We start from the raw sequence: 23,304 nt of genomic DNA on the forward strand, positions 1-23,304 counted from the left end.
AAGTTATTCGACGTTCATTTTAAAAATGTTAAAAGGCTCAATTGTTCAGAAAGAAACGGCACGAAAAGGCACTACAGAAATGCCACCTACTATTTACTTAATTATTAATTATCTTTTGACAATTATTCATATATTACATAAATCATGACTGGTATGATTCATATAAGTTATTAAAACAAAAGTTTTTTTAATTTGTTTACTGTCTCAAAAAGAAACAAATTTTCTCAAAAACGTTGATTCATTTTTCACTCAAGATGCACAAAACATACAAGAAACACTGTTTTAAGCAATTAATAGAAAAATGTACAGATTTTATATTCAATTATTATACTATAAAAGACATATGATATAGAAAATTTCATTTATAGTTATTTTCTTTCCGAATGTGGCAAATAATAAACTGCTTCTTGTAATCTGCTTTAACTATTAGTATTATTCCAATTATTTAGTTTTGATTAGGTGCCATAAACTTTTTTTCTTTCCTTTGCCATGTTTGGTCGTCACAGCATTTTTGCAATGGAAAAAATTTTTAATGCTAATATTTCGAAATCTTAAATGTTTTCAAATAAGCAACAGTATAAAAACCAACGCTCTTTTTAAATGCGAATTTCCATTTCAAAAAAATATTTTTTACGATTTTTGACTTAAAGATTTGTTGTTTTTATTGATTACCCTGTATTTATTTTTTTAGAAATCAGTGTTTAGACTTGCAACCTTCACTTTTGATATAAAATTCGAAATATGACTCATCAGAGTTCAAGAGAGTTTAAGCTTTGATAGCTTTATAGTTAAAGCAGAGTTTAAATTAAACTGAATTATGCTTGGGAATGGCAAACAGTTTCTTATTTTGAGTGATAACTGAATGAATATCTAAGCAACAAGTAAGTTCAATTAATCATATTGGTCTTTGAAGAGTAATTATTTTTTTACTTTAAATACAACCCTTAGGTTGTGCTTAAAACCGTTCTTCTAAAGTCAGTCAGTGATGGCTCTTGTAAGAGCCGATTCTGACAGAAATTTTGGATAGTATTAACAGATCAGGCAGTTGCCAACAAAATATAATTTTCTGATTGTTCGTTTCCACTGAAACAAAATAGAGTAGAATGTAAAAAACTAAGAAACAAATTTAAAAAATATCTAAAATCATTGGCAGTTATATTAAAAACATCAGCAACTTATTAAAATTAATGTTAAAGTTTTAGGTTTTCGCAAAATGCAAATATTTTTTTCCCGGATTTCCCACATAAAAAACGTCTGTGCTAAAAACGATTTTGACCCTTATTTTTAAAAATGAGGGCTGCGTGTTTTTTTTGTGGTTTTGAATAAGGTCTGCCTGTAGTACATATTTTTTCCAAATTACTGATCTCTATGACAGATGGAAATTTTGTAAAAGACATTATTTGATCCATTTACCCAACCAGAAGTGATGACATGATTGCTGCTAATGAAAATAAAATAATAAGTAATTCATTTTTTTGAAGTCAGATTATTAAAAATCTTTTCTAATTCTATACAATTTACCAATGAACCGCTTTTCCTACACAAAGCGGCATACTTCAGCCAAGTCTGCACGTCCTCATGAGGTTGGAGTACTAACGAATGCACCTGAATAATCCTCTGCCAATCCTCGACAAGCCTTTGGCCAGACTGGAGCCTTTCCCACCACATCTGTTTCAAGGTTTCGCGCCTTTCGGGTACCAGCTTGTATTGCATTACCTAAAAGGTAAAAAAATACATAACTTGGTCGTGTGAACTGGTACCAGTCGTACTTCTTCGAGTTCGCTTAACATTTGTACTTGGACCATCGCTCCGTAAGCGCGTTGGTAACTTTCACCGGCCATGGCCGTCAGCTCTGTGTCGATCATGTCTCGCGTGAGGTCTATAAAATCTTGCGCCACCCTATACTGCTCTTTGTGTATAGCTAAGATGGCGCGGTAAAAAGCGCCGTCCTGACAATCTTGCGGAATTATATTTACATACCTACAAAACGGATATTTTTGCAGAAGCACCGCAGATGAATTTTACACAATACTGACCTTTCCATCGATTCATAATTATGCAGCCCGAACGCGGATGCGGCTGCCAAATGGCACGCCTTCTGCTTATGATCTTCTGTCAATAAATCGAATTTATGTTCCACGACATTATGAAGATTCGCCCATTCCCCTAAAGCTTCCAAACACCTGGATAATAATTAGCAATGAATCTAGGATTGACTTCGGAGGAGAAAAATACCTCATTTGCCCTAAACACGCCTCTTGATTGTTCGGATCACTTTCAAGCTCCTCGGTGTATAATCCCATCGCCTTATCCCAATTATGCAATTTTTCGTACCATCGCACCTAGAATGTATATATTAGAACTGAGTATCTGTATAAAATATAGACTATCAATTTGTAAATTAATTCAAAGGGCACTAGAATTAAGAATTATAGAAATTTTTGAACCATCTCAACCATTTTGCGTGTAATATATTACCAAGGCTATTTTTTATTTATAAGATTGGTTTTCATATTAAGCAGTTTTGATATCTACAAAACTTACATCTAATTTCAATGAACTTTTAATAAGCTTAAATATGAAAAAATCTGATATTATTATTATTATGACTATTACCAATACAGATTTTTGTTTTTGACTAATTCTTAGCAAGCACAGTGCTAAACACATAAACATTATACACCGGCTACAAAAACGTCCAATTCATTCTAGATTGGACTCCATTTTCTCCATTGTATATTTTTAAATACTTATGATCGTTCAATTCTAGTCGTTAGATTTATACTAACCAAAAATAACTTTGCCAAGAGTTGTGTAATAAGTTCATCCTATCAGATTCCTAGAAACTTTTTGTACTTCATATTTTCGTGTTGTTTTACTTTATCCCTTATTAAATACGGTTTTCCTTGTTAACCGATAAAGTTCAATGCTGCGCAACAATAAAGCTCCCGTTACTAAAGTTTAAAGTGCAAGCGGTGTTGTAAGTAATAATAAGATAAGGGAAAATAGCTAATATGATGGGTTGTGAATTTAAAAAACAAAAGTTTGCTTTTATTTAATTTTTGATTTGATTAATTTCTTTGTTTATTTTTAATAAAAACGTATAAACAATATCTAATTTCGTTACATATTTGAGTCAGTGGTTTGAAGATAAATTTTCATGGCACATAAATTTAAAGTGAATGCGGTTTGGCGATAATGATGACTTAGTGCTGCTACGGGAGGTCTAACTCCTTTTTAAATCCTAATATTCTATGTCTCTTATAAAGTTTGATCATAGCAAAATAACAATACCGCTAGGCTGTACTGTTAGTTAGTTTTATACCATAAACATGTTACTGTGTATCAGATAAAAAGCTAAATAATTTTTGTAACATGGGAATATATACCATCTTGAGCATGCTTATTGATGTTCAGTGGTGTTCCAAGTTCAAGTCCTATTGCAAAAATTTTATTAGGACGAGTTTGCCAGATCTATAATTATTAGTTCCATTTCCAGAAAAATGCAACTCCTTTGAATTTTGTTTACTTTTAAGATTTGAAGGTAACTTTCATGTGTGTTTTCGACATTTCTTATAAAAAAATAATTGTGGAGCTCATGAGTCAGGTATGCAAAAAACTGAGTTTTAATTTTCACAACCTTGGTTTTGCTGTGTTATATTGGACAATTAACAATGCTCCAATAAGTTCTCCCTGCTCTAGTTATTTCGATTCGCCACTTAGAATTGTTGGAACAAATGTTGACGGATTTTAGTCTGAGGGTTTGCAGCGTATTTATCGAAATTAACAATAAATACTTTCACTAATTAGATTATATGATGTGACTTCAATAGCACCCCGTATATTAAGTCTCTAGAACAGGAATATGGAACAGGAATCAGGTATTGGATTCAAGAAAAATGTTCTCACAGATTCATAATATTTTTTCCAGTATAAAGAAAATATATAAGGTGGGTAAAAGAATAGAGTGCAATACCAAATGGAACACTACTTCTTTAAATCAATTTTCGAATTCTGAATCCAATTTCACACATAATTCATGTAGCATACCCTATGAGTAAAGTAAGTAAGTACGAGTACTTTTCCTAAGCAAAAGAATAAATAAAAATGTAGTTTTCAAATGAACAGGTAATTAATACCAGTAAAGTTCTTAAATTGTTGCAATTACATTTCTGCCAGAAATTTTACTTTTTATTCAATATGGTGACAAAACTAACCAAAACTTAAGATGTTTGTAATTTGTTTAACAGAAAAACGGAAAATATCTAGCAAGACCCATTACAAGTTCCACAGTGAGTTAAATTTATAGAAACCATAGGGTTGTTTCCAAAAATTTAAAAAAAAAATGTATTTTTGAGCTTCTAAAATTCTTCTGAATTTGAAAACTCGTTTTCCGCACAATTTCCTTATAATAATGATCCTTACAGTGACTGTTTCAAAGCTGAGACAAATTCAAATCTCTGCTGACAGATGCTTTTTAATCTATCTCTAAGAAAAAACTGGTGGGGGTGATCCAACATTTCCAGAAATAAATGTTGATAACTCCTGGAATAGATTTTAATAAACTTAGAGTCATTAAAAAGGGCTTTTCCAGGCTATCAAACGTGCTATGAGTGAAAAGATTGCGCAAAAAAATAATTTTCTGAAAAAAAAATTAAATGGAAGGGTGAAACAACAACCCAGTGAAAATCCCATCTTAATATATTTATCTTAAATTAACATAACACTTATAAATTAATAACTCTATCTAAATATTGATAACGATAAAAAACAACAAAATTGATTGAAAGGAGACTCAAAGGTCTCGTTGAAACACCCGGTATATATTAAGCCGGGCGACATAATATGCAGTCGAATTTTTGGCCCTGCATAAGAGGCGTCACAATGTACGTCTTGTTTAACTCCATGTTGGATTTGTTTTAGGCATTAAACACATTTTCTATGATGCATTACAAAATTTTTGGCGCTTTCTGCTTAAATCATCATTTAACAGAATCAATTTGCTATACTTTAAACTTTACTAGAACTTCAAGACCTCCAAGAAAATGAGGAGTTAGTGAATTTACCTGAAACTGCACATCTTGTTGCCTCATAACATACTGCAACAGTCCTTCGGCCGCTTCCTTCTGTTGAAGTTTATTGTTAATGGAAATCAAAGCCTCTATGACTTGACTATTCTTATTTCCGCCTTTTAGAAACTCCTCCTCTTTATAATGCAAAGCTTTAGCATAAGCCCTAAAACAAAGGCGAGGATTTGCCCTACTAGAACCATTGGTTTGATGGAGGCTGGTACCTGCAGTGCATGGCGTGTTCGCCTAGCAAATGACCGTCCAGTGGTAGCGGACCTTTGTCGCAATGTTCCATAAATTCGGCCAAATTCAATATGGTCTGCGTAATTTCTGGCACGTCTGGAACGGTCAATGCTTGTTCCAAACACCCGATCAAATCTTTTTGCATCGGTTCACTGAGCTCGGTCCAACAACTGACGAACGCGGCATTGAAAAGATCTTTGGGCAACTGGGAATAAGTCTGTGCCAGAGGGAGGCAGGATCTCAAAGCGGGTATAGGTGACTGCTTCAACAGTTCCAGACTGAGATGCCTCAGCCATTCCAGCCAATCGTCCTAAGATTGATTTCGATTTATTCATACAATCTCAATCTCAAAAAATTATTAACACTAACAAAACTAAAATCAGAGAAAAAGAAGGCGAAACATTCATAAATAATTTTAAACGGTTTTTGGGTGAATAAGGAGTATTACGGTTAGAGGAAACTAATAAAATTCTGTCCATCTATTTTTGCTGAATCTTTAAAATTTTCATATGCTTGTTTAAAAGAAAAGAAAATTCAAACATTTTTTTTTGTTCAAAGCACAATAAATAAATACCAAAAGTAACTAAAAAAATTAATTATGCAGGTAATTGCAGTTTGCTTACTTGTTCCAGTTTAAATTCTACATTAATTTTAAAATATCTGTAACACTCAATACAGGTTGTCCCAAAAGTGTTAGACTTATCAAAGTTGTATTTTTTTTAATGGAACCCCATTTATATTAATAAATTATATTAATATGTTTTTTAAATAATTTATTTGTCATTATGTAATCTAACTTTAATTTCTCAAATTCATATAAATAAAAAAAAATTATAAAAGATGATCCACAATATGCTACCGAAGTATATGTTAGATAAAATTTACTTCTGTAAATTAAATTTACAACAAGTAAGAATATATACACATTTCACAAGTGAAGAAGACAAACTCAAAAAGCATTATTATCGAAGTGCGGCATTTCTAAGTACCCATTTTGAAAACAGGTACATTGGAAAATATGGGTTTCAAAATTGACACCTTAGATCCCCAGACTTTTTATGGGAAATGAGAAAATACGTAAGATTAGAGACGCAATGAACACTGTAACCCCGCAGATGTTGCCGAGAATTAACAATAGTTTCAAGAAAAGAATTTGTAAATGTCTGCAAATGGACGGATGACATTTCCAAAATGTATTGTAAAAACATGTTTTCTTCGATTTTATATTACCTTTAGTTGTTTGTTGATATAACCTGGATAATAAATTACTTTTTAAGTTTCATAACATTTTTGAAAATCTTATATATTATAATTGCTTTTATCTTACCGGCGTGAAGTTATTATAAAGTGTCAAAGTAAGAAATCAATGCAGTCATAAAATATCTGAATTTACAGACCGACAGACTTTACAGCTAAACCTGACCAATGCAGTAAAACATTTAAAAATACCAACACCATTTTATAGTTAATTGACAAGTACATTCCTTGGTGAGTTAAAAGAAATATTAATTAAATTTAAAACAATCAATTTGTAGCCACTTGAAACTGTTATTCGAATAGAATAACTTTTCGGCCAGCCTGTATAAATTGGGAAACCTTTTATCATTTAAGCAGAAAATATCGTCTATACTTCTAATGTATTTATTTGAGTAAGTCAAATTGTTTAAAAAATCCTAAGGTATCATAAACTATATCGCAACATCCTTATTCTGACCGTAGAATCCAAAAATGGTATACTATACAAGGGGTTTAATTTAAAAAATACATCTTTGAACACTTTTAAGAACACCGGTAAGTATGAAAGCTATTTTAAAGTTAACATATTAAATTATCACCTAGTATATATATACATTTTTTTTTGCAACAAAATAATGTTAATAAAATAGTTTATCTTACCTTTGATACTCTTCTTGTAGGTATCCAAGCTTGCCTCAGATTTTTCTCGCCGGTTTTCAATCTTTGCAACATGGTGGAGGAGTCGCTAGACATTCCAACCTCGCCCCTGTTCTGCTTATTTCTACCCCTCGGCATGGGTAGGTCATGTTCGTCGGCCATGGTGGTTTCGGTCTCTATTGAAGACACCAAATGCTCCCACCTCTTATTTTGTATTTTGTGCTTCTGAACCACCTTTTGTACCATGGGAACGAACAAGCAAAACTTTCTACCAAGCTGGGAGACCAGAGAACACAGAGTGTCCATCGCTTTCTCTCTTAGTTCTGCATTTTTATCCATGGTACGAACTAGGGGATGAATTATGCGAGAAACGTAATCGGAAAGGTCGATAATATAGGCTAATTGATCGATAGTTTCGAGGGCTTGTTTCGATACAGCTAGGGGGCAATCGGACGCATCAAACAACCTATAAAAGTAACGTTACAGTAAAATTCAAAATTTTTAAAGGGGGGGGGGGTCTCTTACTTAACTATAGGAGGCAAAATCAAATGCATATAGTCATCCAAATTGTTGCCAAACTCCTGAATGGCCTGGAGCAATTTGATGGTGTGCTGCTTGTCTTTGGACGTGTCATGATTTAGCACCCGCAAAATTTGAGGTATAATTCTCGGAAAATACAACTTGAATTCCGCCCCCAACGCGACGGCGATGTGTTCCAGCAGCAATATGATCGTCCCTAAATTAAAAATTGCGAGGCATCGAACAACAGAAGCTGTGCGGTAATACCTTGAATCGCGCTATTCGGAGTCCAAAACTCTTTAATAAGATCGCAAATATCGTCTAAATAATTGCGAACGTGTTGCTTGACGATGCTGATCAATTGCGCCAATTGTTGGAAGAGAAACTCTCTGAAATTGTTTTCGGTCATACGAACTACGATCAACAAATTCGGGAACACCTACAAAAGGACCGATTACGTATATCACAGATATACATTCTGAGGTATTTGGAGACTTTCTTATCTTTTTGCAACAAAGTAGGATCAAAAACTGTCACAGTAAGCAACGTGAGATAAAACGAAAGAATCGTAGTTTGGAACCAGGTCCAATTGAAGAAATGTGCGTTGAAAATCTTATGTACGAATCAGTCATCTTTAATGCAGCATCATTCAAAAGTATAGTAAGACCCTGCTTAACAAGGAGTATATGAGTATATCAGTATAAGAGCGAAATATAATAATAGCAAATTTTACCATTAAATTTATTAATTATATTTTTAATAACAATAAAGTAAAAATGTATTTCTTACAAATACAGAAATATAATAAACGAATATAAATATAAAAATTAATAACATTCTTCCTCTGTATTTCCAATTTTCTGCCCTTTTATCAAGAAGAGCGTTTCCATTTCGCGTTTCGCGATTTGTAAGAAGTTGTTGGTAGGCAGATAACCACGTCTTGCCTTTGAATTGTCAAAATGTAGGTCATTTTCAATAAATTGATTTATAATTTCAGTCAAATTGGCTATTCGAAAAGCTGTTGATTATTTGGGTCATTCTCAATAAATTGGTCCATAATTTCTGTTATATTGATCAAACTAGTTTTAAGAAACGCTGAGTTCATCATTTTTCTACAGCATGATATTGTAGTACTTCCCAAGCTCTCTCTTCTGCGTCTGTCTAAATATTGGCCGACTGTAATAAGCCTTAAAATTTGATCCATTCATTGGATTAGTCACTTGTGTTAAGCGACAAGAAAACCACTTTGACAGGAATGCATATCAATAAGTAGGATAAATTCATTTGGTAGTTTGAAGAATTATCAATTTAAAGCACTTCTGTTGATTCAAGTTTACAAATTCGTAATAGCGTTTAACAGAAAACATTTAATGAACCAACTCTGGAAAATTTTCAGTTAGCCTTGATTTTTCCTTCATCGCTCATGAGTTTGGAATGGTAAAGAAGTAGTAGTTTAAATTTAAAAACTCCGCTTGCATTACCACCCGGTGTGTTAAGGGGTCTTTTGCAACTTTAAATACTAATACACATTTTTCTTCACGTGATAGAAAGGTTCGTTTTGGCTTTTTTTTTAATGTTAATGTTACACAACATCACATATTTGAAATATTTGACTTTATCATCTAAATTATTTTGTACGGTCAAGAAAAACAAACAAAAACAGGCTACAGCGCAGCGAAGCAAAGACTTACGAGATGTGACAACTTTATATATCATTTTGTAAACTCTGGTAAAAGTAGAAATAAACAACCAGCAATATGAAAACCGCATCCCTCTAACATTGTTTATTTACATTAATAATTCAATAAAATAAAATCAACGTTGGCAAATAAATGAAAAATCCGCTGACGCTGGTATAGAATAACTAACAAGTAGGTATAAGTTGTCAAAGAGTTGAAAGAAACACGTAATATCCTGATTTCATCTCTCCACGATGTTCGTAAAGAAAACTCAGTACAGTACATTTTGTCACTGTTTACTTCCATCTTCTTGTACTTGTACCTTATACTGAGCTTATAACCTTTTGCTGTTTTTTTATGTCTAATTTTCCGTTGGTGTTGCTTTATTTCGCGTAATGTTATTCTTCCTTTCTTAATATACCCAAACACAGAAATGGAAACATTCATTTGTAACTCCTATTTTCAAAAAGGGTAATAACTCTAACCTGGCCAACTGCAGTATACAGTCAGCGATACGCAAGGTTTTGGAGAAGATGTTTTTGCCAATTCTGAAGGCAGTTCAACTAAGAATGGCAGAGACTATGTTAAACATCGATCTTTATACTTTTAACATATGCTGGGACTGGTACTCAGAATATCTGTTATTATCAGGTTGCACAGGTAATATGTGGAAACCATATGGCAATATGGGTCAACAATGCAATTTCCTCCTCCTCTGTTTCCTTCAACGGTTATAAAACTAGGTTAGACATATTTTGTTAAATAATTTATAGTTGTATTGTGCTCAGATTTGTTTCCTTGCGTAAAATGCCATAACCATTGAAATAAATAAATACATAGTATTGAAAACAATATTTTAAAAAATTTACTCTAATTTATCTGTCTGTAAACACTATTATTTAGATTATTTAAAGCAATTGTTCTAAAACTAAGACTAACCTGTGCGATATAAGGAACACACTTTATACCCAAACTTTTAAACGTAAAAGTGACTGCCTGAAACACCATGGTGTGATATTGGGACAAAGTGGGATCCTTGACTATTTTCAGAAGAGTTGCAATGGCGATGGCCAGATAGTACTCCTCCAGCGTGCTGGACGAACTCATATTAACCAACATTTCGCTCGAAGTCAAATCCCCCTCTTCCACGGCGTTTTTGTCAGGCATCGGTATCAACACAGGTGCCTCCGGTTGATAATCGATTTCTCCGCGATGCATTTTATGTTTATACGGGTCCAGTGCACCTTCAAAATGATATTGTAAAGCAAGGAGGTTCGAAATTTTAATTCTCAATTTACCTAATAAACCGAGAGCTCTTATAGTCTCGCGCCTAATATAAGGATGTTGCTCAGTCTTTAAAAAGTTCATCAAGATGTCTAGAAGTATTGGATACTGATTATAGGGCCTCACGATATGACCGGTAGCGCCCACTAGCTGTCCTAGAGTTACCAAAGCTGCACATCTTTTTTCAGGTGCCGAAGCGTCACTAAGAATTTCCAATAATATTTCCTAAAATCAAAGTTAGAATATTCTGGGTGTTGTATGTGGCCAATCTTGATTCTCGGACGATGATATTTCGTTTTCCACCTTTTTTTATCTATGAATATTTCTGACAACAAAGATTCATTTTGTGTTGATTGTTCTTTTCGTATCTAGGAAAACATAATAAAAACTTTACAATAATAAAATAAATAAGTATACTCATCACTTACTCCGCTCTGAATCTTAATATTTGATCCAGTTGCAAATGTAATGTAAAAAATAATAATTTAATGAACCATGTTTTGATATTTACGAAACTCTCATATTGCCAATAAGAGACTTTAGAAAAATATAACGCATTAAAACGCTCCTTTGGTATTTACGAAACTTTCATTTTGCCAATAAGAGATTTTAGAAAAATATAACGCATTAAAATGCCCCATACCATTAACTCCTGCATCCAGTCTTGAAGCTCTGAATCGCCACCAGTCACTTCTGCGAGATCGCCGATAGTATAAAGAACAGAGAGCAAGACACCTGGGTTTGGTTCCGCCTCTTTTAACTTCGGCACTAAAACCTAATAAAAAACAAAAACACAACTTGAATTATAACGAATTTATTGTTTTGATATTCAATATGTCTTTAAAGCTTTAAACGGGTAAAAACAAATTTCAACAAAAACTCAAACGCTATGACGTGTGCTCCTGTAATACCTGTAACATTGGTTCCATGTAAGGTCGTATTAAACGAGGGGCTCTAACGACCAGATGATCCATCAGCAGGGCGCTCTGTTCCTTATTGCGACCTATGCCGGAATGTTCTAGCTCGGTAAGGAGTTGAATTAAGACTTTCCTTAGACTTGGCATTATGTAAGCTGGATTCATGGAACTTAATCTGCCGATGGTGAACATCGAAACTTCTCGAATTTTGAACTCCTCATCTTGAAGCGCAATGAAAAGGGCTTCTATGGATTCCGGTTGAGCCAGGTATCGGTCAAATGTCGAATCGAGAGATGTTAACACTCCATAGCGCACTTGGACCTCACTATCCGTTAAACCGACACCTGCCGAGCCGAAATATTAATAATAAATATATATTCTGAAAACTATATATAATTAAAATACTTGAAAATTAAATTAGCCTTAAGAACCAAACTTAAAAGTATTTCCATTTGTGTAAGCTCTGAATGATTCAAGGGAAATATCGGACGCCGAAATTAGGTCTATTAAAGAAATATAGTATGTAGTACTTTAGCTTGATTGAGTTAGAGATAAGAACTGCCTTCAGCTAGAAACGAACGATTTGGTTGTTGAAATAGGTATACATTTATTTTTATTACTAAGAATCAAACATAAAATTGGAAAATAAAATAAATATCAAGTCACAATTCTTAAACAACAGCGTTCACTAACTATACCATACTTTAAGAAAAATATGATACTTATTGGGTTTGGCAAAGTGCAGCGTGAACACAATTTATTTTTTTTTTCAATACAGCTGGAATTTTTGGTTTTATAAAAAAAATACTCCCAAGTGCGCCTAGAATTTCCAACTCACTAGTGTAATGTGCTTTGGTATTGGAAACAGTTGCCAAAAAAGCATTTTAGAATTATTATTTTAATAAAAATTGTAAGTATTGTATGCATTTGCTATTTCCATTTACATTTTTTTTTCGTTACTTTTTTTTTATAGACTGCGATGTTGGTTCATTTTCATTTCATTAATTTTAAACCCAGGCTACTGTAATACTTTTTACAAAACTTCTGGTTTTTGTTGGGTCGAACTTGCAAACGTTTCGCCAATCATCCTGTTTGCTTCTTCAGAGCTTGACTGAAATTGGCTCGCATTTTACTCTGTACTTGCTTATATATTGTGTTCTGCGTAGCTAAATGGGGGACATAAACACCGTCTCGGATGACTAATTCCCATATTGGTGACGGGTAAAGACCTGAGTCGCCGTTAAAATTGTTACTGTCGACTTTTTCATTGGTAGAAGAATGGATTACATGCAAGAATTTTAGTTTTATCGAATAAAATTTTATGCCCGGTTTCGTGATTGTGTTCAGGAACTGCTAATGGGTTTATTCTTAGTCTTAAGCCTCTTTCACGTTCTTTGAGTCTAGTTGATAATTAAGTTGTTTAGGTAAGGTGTTGTAATTTTAGGTTCAGTGACTCCAGCAGAGATTTTCAATGGTAAAAGGTATGTTAGGGTGTATAAAGTTTAAATGTCTAAGAAAATCTAGTAGGGATTCTTGACCATAAGGTCAAATAACAAAAGTATCATCGACGTAGCATTTCCATAATTTTGGTTTTACATGGAACTTGTCGAGAGCTTTCTTCAAAAATTTGACCTTTACAAGAATAATATATTCCAGACAAGCATTTTTCAATTAAGGTGAGAAGGTTTCGTTTCAGATTCCCGGATTTTAATATATCTGAAATGATGTTGAGAGTTTCAGGAATAGAGACTTTAGTAAAGAAGGATTCCACGTCGAAACTAACCAGAATATCTTGTGAATCTAATGTAATGCTTTGTAATTGTTCAATGAAGAAAAAGGAATTAAGTACGAAACTATCAGTTTTGCCTGTAAAGGATTTTAATAAGAGAGCTAGATATTTTGCTAGAGAAAATGTTGGAGAGCCTGTAGACTGACAAACTATTTCACGGAGTCTGATAGAGAAGAAGTCTTAATAACAGATTTCATTTGTATTCATGATTAGGATTAGGATTACGATGTTGGGATTAGATTTTAGGACAATGCGTTCAGGCTTTGCAATATTAAAATTAGGTTTTGATTTTTTAAGGATTTTAGCGCTTTCAAATCGAATTTCCTTAGCTGTTTGAGATGGCAGTTTGTTTAGGATAGATTTGACATTTGAAATGATTTCCTCTTTTGGGATAATACGTGGGGCAAGGACGAAGTTGGAATCTTTTGAAAGAACTGATGTTTCCGTTTGTCAGTTGAGAAGAGTTTGATGGTTTCTCTAGTGTTTACGTTAGTTTTTCAAATTTCTGAATATGATTTTGTGTGGGAGATACACGAAGATTTAAAACTTTGTCATAAATCATGTTTTAAAGGGTATTGAACTCGGATGGGGACAAGATGAAAGCAATTTCAAGATGTAGAGACAGAAGGGTCTTATTGAGTTGGTCTTTCCTTACGGGTATGATGAATTCTTTCTCGAAGTAAAGCGAACCTAGATTTTTGAAGAATTTTATAAGTGGATGAGGTTTTGACATGATGGGATATTTTAAGAAAATTGGGGATAACATCTCTACAATAATTTTATTCGATAAAACTAAAATTCTTGCAAATAATCAATTCTTCTACTAACGAAAAATCCAAGAGTCTATAGAAATCTATAAGCAACCTAACAAACTTAACCGAGACTCGGGTCTTTACCTGCCACTAATATGGAAATCAGTCATCCGAGACTGTATTAATGCCCCTCATTTTGCTCCGCCCCCATCAAACAATATATCAGCAGGTACAGAGTAAAATGCGAGCCAATTTCAGTCAAGCGCTGAAGAAGCCAACAGGATGATTGGCGAAAGGTTAGCAAGTTCGACTTAACAAAAACCGACGCAGGAGGAACCCAGAAGTTTTAAAAAATATTTTTAGTAATAGTAATAATTGAATAACTAAAGCAAGAAATACACATAACCAAATTCAATTTTGTTGCCAACTGAAAATTTAGGTTAGTAACATTTGAACATTGAAATTAGGATCTAAAAATAAATTTTTATTATTTATATAAGGACAATGAGATTAGGTCCTTTTTCGGTTGGTGATATTTAATAACTTAGTTATTCTTTAGAGGTTAGTCACCACAACCTTGTTTTTATTTTAAAAGTTAGCAAGCTACAGCTTTCAATTTTTATAAGATTCTTTTTGTCCATAGTTTGTTATTTTCTTAATGTTATTATATTATAGTTATTAATACTTAAGATAAATATGTAAAATGATGTAACCGTTGAAGAATAAATAAAATAAAATAAAAAAATTATGTTAATGGCAGTTCATTTTGTAAGTCATAACTCCAGGGCCTCACCTAACAATGTTTGCAAAACTGAAGCAACCGTCCTTGTGACTGTTTGACTTGGATGTTTATCAGTGCTTCTAATGGCATGCCTCAACAACCTACTGGTCGTTTTAACTGCTTCCAACCTAATTTCGGTGACGTCATGCACCAAAAAATGATTCGCGCATCTCTGCACAAAGGGCAACAATCGCTGACCTTCAAAATCAAAAGTGCCTAATGTATGCAAGGCTAAAACAATCAGTTGGGTGTCAGTGGTGTCTCCAGTAAAACTGACAGGAATATTAGGCGCGAGATTGCTAGGCATTCCCGGATGTAACAGAGGTTTATTTAGCAGGATGTGCGATAACATTTTTAGCAACCCCAAACTAATTTTATCCTTGTGACTCGGTACCCGTTTGGCCAATTCTCTAAGACAAATCGTTAAAGATTGACTCAGACCGGTGGCGAGCATTTGTTCTAAAATATTTGGAACGTCCATCCTGTCGTGCTTTTTTAATGCTAACGCGAGAAAGGTCACGCATTTGTAAACTGAACTATCCACAAGTGGCCTTCGTCTACCGATGGACTCTCCTCTCGGCAGAGCAGCTCTAATCGTTTCCATAATTTTATGCACATATGGCTCAATATCTTCTTCAATGGCGAGAGCCAACAAGCCTCGAAAAACAAACAAATTGATTCTTTTTGTTATGAGAAAATACCGAAACTTACCAATTGTGATGAACGCAAGATTTTTCTCCCTTTCCCTACCTTTCAAGACGCTGAATAAATAGTTCATAGCATTTGGCAAATGATTCGTAACAAAAGGTTTCCTGTTAAATGCTGCCAATCTAGGCAAAATTGTTAGTAAAGTGTGTTGGATGTAGTTAACTTTTGAAAATCTTTGATTGAACACATCCACACAAATGTACTCATATTTTTCCGCTATAAGTTGATGACATATGAACGATTCCAGAATAACGGGCTTTTCAGGTGCAAGGGCGGACAAAATTATACTATTGGCTTTTTTTTTGGCATGAATTGGAAACAAGAAAGGGGGTCTGTTAAAACTAAAATGGTCTACGTCATCTGACGATGGAGTTCGGTCAATGCTCTCTTGTAAAGTAACATATTTCCTCTCCCAGGAAGCATTAGCACAACGAAACAACTCATTCAAAATTAAAAGAGAGCCGTGGACTCTTTCATCCTTGGTCCTTTCACCACGGTCAACTGTCAGAAATTCCCCCGACATATCATAACATTGTTTGTACCTAAAAAGCTTTTTGTCCTAAATTTGACGATACCCCGGGGGGGGGGGGGGAGTCTCAGTAAGAGAAACAAACTACAGTATTAGAAAAAGCGCTGAAAATTATTTACCACTGAAATGGCTGCCAGAGTGCGCAATTGTTACGCTCAATTTTAAAACTCCGTGTTTGCAAACATTTCTAATGGTAAAAGTGTAGGCGTTTCGAACGTTTATTTAAAGAAAACTCAATCTCCAAAATAGCTGAACGCATCTTAATAAACTTGGGGTAGTTAAAAAAGTTTTTTCCTAGGCTATTTTTGCCATGTGTTTTGCGATTGCGATTGCTTAACTTGCCATCAGGTGGCGTTTTCTGAACTAATCGCCAAGAAAATAATTTTCTGACAAACGAATAAAAACAAGGGCATATATGACTTCTTTACCTCATTAAATAGTCAAATAAGGACACAAGAACTCAGTGAAAACCACATCTCAATATAGTTATCCTCACCTAAAAAACAAATAGAAGAACTTATTTTTGCAATAAAATAAATTATTTAATATGTCAAATGATATCTAAAATCAAAACAAAGTTTTGTTTCTAACTTTTACTTCTATTGGTGGATTACTACCGTTGGTTAGCACAAAATTAACCAGCACCAGACATTAATACTTGTTGATATCCTTGTCCGTTTTCAATTAATGCATTCAATTATTATCAATAATTTTTTGATTAATTAGGTTTAATCAACTAACCAAAACTAATAACTAGACGAAAAAATATTATTAATTAAATTATTGAAGTGGTAAAATGTATATTGAAATAACCTGTATTATTTTTAGTAAATCAAAATTTTTCCCAAACTTCAACTTTTTTTTTAGAATTTAGTTCTTTTGTTCATAGTTAATTAGAATAAAGATATTTAGATGCGGTTTTCACTAGGTTATCAGGCCTTTATTTAACGATCTAATGACATAAAAAGCTATGCCTGCATTTACTCTTTTTCAGGAAAATTATTTTCGTTTAGATTAAGTTAGAAAACGTCGCCTAATGGCAAGGTAAGCAACCACAATCGCGTCACTCATTGATAGTTTAGGGAAAACTCTTTTGAAAGACTTGAAGTTCATTAGAATGGATTCAGCCTTTTTAGAGAAAGTGACGTTTATTTGAGAAAATGGTCCAATATCCCCTATCACCTTCTTGGCAGAAATAGAGCAAACGGCATTAATCAAAAACATTTCAAATTGTCTCAACTTTAAAATAACTTTATACATAATCTTTTGTTCTTTTTGTAGAAGCCTAGTTTTAAAATTCAAAATAACAATTACGTTGCCTGGGGACAATTTCAGAAATTTGAAAATAATTTCAAGCATTTTCTCTTAGCCCATTAACTTAAGCTTTTTTTAAAATTTTTAGGACCATCTGTTTACCTAATACTGTACCTCATTGCCCTTACTGGGATGCCCCGTGTATATTAGAAATTTAACAAACCATGAGGAGGCTCCCTTTTGGTTGTGTTTAGTTGTTTCCCTTTGAGCAGTAACAATTAATGCAGCCCTTAGCGCTTCAATGGCCGCCTCACGAATGGCTTGTTTTGGATCCTGTATGGCCCAAAATATCAAATCAAAGAACTGTGAAACCTGCTGATAAAAATATGTAGGCAAAGCAATGGCCAATTCTTTTAAAACTAAGACAGCTGCGTGACGTTTTGACTAAAAAAACAAAAATGAATATTCAGAACAATCATAAGCATATAAAATAATGTGCCTCATTCCGATCACCACTAAGCCATTCCAAAGCCGTTTTTACTTCAAATTCCACGTATTCAGATGCTTTAGAACCCGAAACCATGGCGAGGCTGCCCATTGTTTTAGCAACCAATTCCATGACCCCAACATCATGTGATGGAAGCAAATTTCTTAAATAATTCGCGAATCTACTGATTCTGGTTGTCATGTTACCCACATCAACTCCAATTAAGCAAACTAAAATGGTGCAACAGACCAACCCTAACTTTTACACATCTCCAGAAATAATAAATGCACGCACCTATTGCAAGTATGCCTCCTTTCTTCTCATTAACATCATTACTTGAGACCATTTCAAATATATAATGATTAAATTTATCCAAAAAATTGTTGATCTCTTCTGGAGCAGCTTCTCGTAAATCATTTTTAACGTACAAAGACAAATCCTTTGCCGCCTTGAGACGCACTTGTTCATTTTTCGATTTGAGACGAGAAACAAACTGCTGCATTGCCGCCAAAGACATTTTAATGCTATTATTATAATTCAGAAGTTATTAAAAGTGACCTAGGTCTTAGGTTATGATTCCAAGTGACATGGGCTTTTGCTAAATATCAGTATTATTTAAACCAGGCGAAACATTCCGCAACTGTTTTTATTAAATACACATTACATAGTACAACTAGTAAAAACATCAATAAACAACTAATATTAATACGAAATGAGAAATATCGACAGCCGACATAACATGCCATAATTTAATTGAATTCAATGATGCGTTTCACAAAAAAATGTTGGGCTAAACTACTAGGATCATTCGCCCATTACCGACTTCCGTCGAGGGTTTTCCGATCTTCTCAGGAAGAAGACTTAATTTTGAAGTTCTAAATGTCGATGATTCGTGCCCAACAGCTATCTGTGAAACGCATCGTTGAATTGAATTGAAATGTCGATGATTCGTGCCCAACAGCTATCTGTGAAACGCATCATTGAATTGAATTTGAATTTGAAATGTCGATGAATTTCGCCAGGATCAATCGCCCATGGCGCACTAATGAAATAGCTTCAACTAGTGTTGTGACAATCGTTCATTTTACAAGTACTCAATTAATCAGTGACTGATTCCGAAAAGGACCGCATAATTTCAGTCAATCGTACATTTCAATACTTTTTGTTGTCAACATAAGCGCCAATAGTCTCTGAATCTGAGCAGTCCGAACTACCGATTTAAATTCATTTGAATTTGAATTATTGTTATGTTTATTTGCTCTGTTTGCTGTTTTAGTTAGTATAATATTTAGCTGTGTTCTGCTTTTTATTATATCATGATTTAATCAAAATAGGTGCTACATATTGGGTTGTATGGTCTGTTCATAGATATAAGAAAGTGACCAATTGCTTTTGAATGGGATTATCCAAGGGTGGTCAATAACATACAATGCAACAAGATTATTACCTAAAGTTTCGGAATTGAAATTCAGGTAAAATGGTGGTCCGTTATAGAAAACAATTAGTCATTTTCTTATATCTATGAACATACTTTACCAATAATACATTAAGTGGTTTAAATTAAATAGCTGTGTATAGATGTTCCATTCAATATTAAATTCAACACATAAGCAAATCTACCGATCGATGTTGCAACTCAATACTATAGAATAATTATAACAATACTCCCATTCCTTGTTCGTGGCCTGTCTCAGTCATGCATTTAAATCTGAAACCATTCAAATGAATCCGCAAGGCGAATTCGATTTGATTTGGTACGATCGGTCGTCCTGTATTCGGTCACTTCAGACCAGCCAGGGCGGCAGCAAGAGCGAACAAGGTGATCGAATCGTTACGGGATTTGGTTGTTCGATCCTATCAAGTGATTGAATCAAAGTGATCGCGGTTGACACAATCCTACCCTCAACTCATGATAACCATAGGCCCATGCCTAATACTCAGAATTGTTACTTTCAAAATAGCTAAAATTCACATTTTAACTCAAGATAAACCAAAAAGTAACATCTAAACAATGCCACAGATATCCTTAATTATCCTCACATTCTAAACACACCTCATTACCAGTGGCAATACGATTTGAGACTAATTGCTGGATCCTTACGTTGTTTGACCACTATGATGAGAAAACATCTGAACCCTGGTCTCTAGATTTCACCCACTAATCTGCACTTTGCGCTATTTTCTATCTAAACAGCAATTTCTACACACCTCACTTGTTTTTCCAGAACATTTAATGAGATCTAGGGATATTTTGAGAACACGCTGTCATAAAATGGTCCTATAGTGGCGTGGGTAATTGATATTTTCGTAGAACTTTTCCTCGCGTGCGTATACATTGCACCCACTAACCTGAATTTTGCGCCTTTTTTTTCTAAACAATGACTTCCACACAGTTAATTCGTTTTTCCAAAATATTTAACGAAATCGAGGCATATTTTAAGAAAATACTATCATAAAAATGCCGCCCCCATACTTTTGACATACACACAATATCAGTTCATAAAAAGAGAGATATTAAATCTCGCGCATGCACATGTTGCACAAATATTTTTTAACAGTTGCTTCATAAGTTTCTCGGTTCTGTATTCTGGACAAAGGCAGGGCCTTTATATTTCTAGAAGCTACATCTAGACATATCTTTAGAAGAACTATCATATAAATGGACTTAACAGAAAGTATTCTAAATTGGAGTTGTTCGTTAATTGTTTTTTTATTGTTCACCATTATAACGTTCAAGAAAGTCTGTGCAATTTATGCAAACATTTTTGAACGTTTCGCGCACGTGTGATATTTTATTTATTCATTAGTAAATGTAATTTTTATTTACTGGTCTGAAGCATGCCATTCCTTTTTGTACCATTCGTTATTTTTTGATAAAACTAGCTATTTATTAGGTTGGAATAACGGGAAGGGAATGGAAAGAAGGAAAAAGTATTAAAATATTGCCAAAAAATGTAATAGTTTTATTAAAAAATATTCTTCGATTCGAAAAAATAACATAAATGTACACTTGGGACCTTAATGACTTTCCATCGTTTGTCTTATGTGTATACAAATTAAATATGTGTTCGCGCTACTGAGATATAGTAGTGGCGCATCATTCGCTTGTCATGAATATTTCGCGGAGTTATGAATACACATCAATGCGGAAATGAGCACCAAAATAAAAATACAATTCCCAAAGAAAATACTGAAATACCGGACTCAAAGTCATCGTCAAATGGAACGCGTTCAGGAGTAACGCACAGACTCTGAATGTGTGATATGTATTTTACCTGTCAGAAATGACCCAGTCGTACCACAATTAAAATTAAAGAAGTTTTAACGTTTGTTGGGCTCAATCTTAGAATGAAAGGCCAAAATTCATCACACTTATTAATTTCTGAGGTACCTATACTAACTAACGTCCGTTGCGCCTTTTTGGGTAGTACTAATTATCACTTTGATTTGTTGTTCAAAATGTTTAGAAAGAAAGGCCAAAATTCGTTAAAAAGCAACAACTTATTAATTTCGGAGGTACTTATAGCCATATGAGGACTCTATGAATAGTACTAATTGTGAAATTGGTTTGTTATTCAGCAACCACAACTTATGTGTTACCTATAGCCATTGCTGGTGCAACCCTAATGGAAGTACTAATTTTGAGTTTGGTTTGTTGTACAATCAATTGCTTCGCCCTTTACAATCACTCGTTTGAAAATACACTCACATTCGGCGAGTTATTCCTGAACGCGACCGTGAATGTAGAACATCCCTACGCTATCAACTCCTTTTCTCTCTCTATGTCTGCTTGCTTTTTCAGAGGTTGCAGTTCTTTGCCGTCCTCCGGATAAGTCTTTGCCGAGTTCCAATGTTGTATTTTCCCTGTACCGAATATCAGGTAAACCAATCCACCGAATATGTAGGTGAAGACGAGCACCCAAAACACATATTTCCACGTGTCGAAGGTGCTCTCGTCCTTGGTCAACACCGCCACTATTTTCGTAGACAACCAACCGCCGAACGAAGATAGGGTGTTGGCCAGCCCGAATATGGTGCCGGAAAAGTTCGGCGCGATGTCCAAAGCGTTCGCCAAATAACCCGCAGTCACAGCGCCGTTGAAGAAGAGCGATATGGTGAAAACGGAGACAGAAAGGGCTGCGTTTATTCCCCAAAACGCCTCGACTATCATCAGGAAACCGGGAAGCATGACGGCGAAGGTGGTGAACATTTTTCTGGTCGCCGTTGTCGACATCGTGCCGGACTTACGAAGCCGGTCCGCCAAGTAGGAAGATATGACCGCCATGAAATATTTTCCTGAAATACGTTAGAATTTAAATACCGCGCAAACCACATTTTTTTCTATAGTTTTTAGTACCAACAAACCTTGAAAACTACTAATTTATTTTAAATATGAGCCTGCATACACGGTGTTTCAAAAAACACCAAAAACTAACCAAAAAGAAACGAAATAATCACAGAGGGCAATTAAACCAAGGCAACTTTGCAAAAGATAAGCTTTGATGCCAGATAGCACACGACATCCATTGGATATGTAAAATTAATCAATATATTATCCACGTAGTCCAGAAAACTCTCTAGACATTAAATGGACTATCAGTTTTGTACATATAGTTGCGAATATCTTATCTTATCTTATATCTTTGGATATTCCCCCACTGTCGGATATAATATAAAATTATACAAAATTTAGAAGTGATGTTTCAGAAATAATGATAGTATAAAGTAAACTATATCAAAACCTAATTTGAAGGATTCTAAGAACATGTTTTTTTCTATTGATTACAGTGGATTTGAATCAATATTTTGTTAACAATTCTTTTTGAAAACGACGTCACCGCCTAGAATTAATATGCATGCATAGAATAAGAAGAATCGTTACTAACCAAAAACTAAAGTTTTTATTGCTTTGGTTAATACTTTAACCAAGTATTTCTCGTCATGCCATTTTATTCGCGCAGTATTTTTTAATTTACAAATTCCTTCTGATCATCCCATGCTTTGTTGTGATTTTTTGCGATAAACAGTGTTTTAGTGGCTTTAATTGAACTACGTAGGAAAATATCTTTACGTAAAAGTGTTCTGTAAGTGCATCACCCTTTTTACAAATTTAACGTGAAATCATGGCAGGTAAAAGAATCAAGTGAAGAATTAATGAAGTGATATAAAGAAAACGGGAATTGTACAATAATTATAGATATACCAAAGAAAGGTTTCAGAAACATTAATGATGGACATATTGTCAAGATCCAAAAAAAAACAAAACAGTGCAGATATAACAGGTTTGGATAAAACTTCAGTAAGAAGATTTGGTGTTTTTCAAGCATTGGTATCTGGATATCAAATTAATTTAGAAAATTTTAAGCAATATTCAGGAGAAACAAGAATTTTTTTTTATTT

At 34.0% G+C, this 23,304-nt stretch overlaps 2 protein-coding genes across 3 annotated transcripts in view; both read right to left on the reverse strand.

Moving 5' to 3' along the window:
* LOC132699138 (serine/threonine-protein kinase mTor) overlaps positions 1–18,643 on the reverse strand; it is a 34,481-nt gene extending 15,838 nt beyond the window's left edge. Inside the window, exons 1-18 of the mRNA XM_060665664.1 lie at positions 18,199–18,643; positions 17,917–18,134; positions 17,641–17,861; positions 15,638–16,176; positions 14,939–15,583; positions 11,599–11,948; positions 11,331–11,462; positions 10,702–10,912; positions 10,343–10,647; positions 7,992–8,163; positions 7,731–7,941; positions 7,209–7,671; positions 5,294–5,622; positions 5,067–5,235; positions 2,236–2,342; positions 2,037–2,183; positions 1,770–1,980; positions 1,522–1,716 (exon numbers count right to left, since the gene is read on the reverse strand). Coding sequence (XP_060521647.1) covers positions 1,522–1,716; positions 1,770–1,980; positions 2,037–2,183; positions 2,236–2,342; positions 5,067–5,235; positions 5,294–5,622; positions 7,209–7,671; positions 7,731–7,941; positions 7,992–8,163; positions 10,343–10,647; positions 10,702–10,912; positions 11,331–11,462; positions 11,599–11,948; positions 14,939–15,583; positions 15,638–16,176; positions 17,641–17,861; positions 17,917–18,134; positions 18,199–18,421 — 4,848 coding nt within the window. The 5' untranslated portion in view covers positions 18,422–18,643. The remainder of the gene's footprint in view (positions 1–1,521; positions 1,717–1,769; positions 1,981–2,036; positions 2,184–2,235; positions 2,343–5,066; positions 5,236–5,293; positions 5,623–7,208; positions 7,672–7,730; positions 7,942–7,991; positions 8,164–10,342; positions 10,648–10,701; positions 10,913–11,330; positions 11,463–11,598; positions 11,949–14,938; positions 15,584–15,637; positions 16,177–17,640; positions 17,862–17,916; positions 18,135–18,198) is intronic.
* A 2,211-nt stretch (positions 18,644–20,854) lies between these two features.
* The window catches only part of LOC132699402 (sialin), a 38,756-nt gene continuing 36,306 nt past the window's right edge, over positions 20,855–23,304 (reverse strand). For both annotated transcript variants that reach the window (XM_060666075.1, XM_060666076.1), the window contains one exon: positions 20,855–22,200. In XM_060666075.1, coding sequence (XP_060522058.1) covers positions 21,659–22,200 — 542 coding nt within the window. In that variant the 3' untranslated portion in view covers positions 20,855–21,658. The remainder of the gene's footprint in view (positions 22,201–23,304) is intronic.

Source organism: Cylas formicarius, unplaced genomic scaffold (genome assembly GCF_029955315.1).
Source record: "Cylas formicarius isolate icCylForm1 unplaced genomic scaffold, icCylForm1.1 PGA_scaffold_3__17_contigs__length_32017465, whole genome shotgun sequence".
Taxonomy (NCBI): Eukaryota; Metazoa; Arthropoda; class Insecta; order Coleoptera; family Brentidae; genus Cylas; species Cylas formicarius.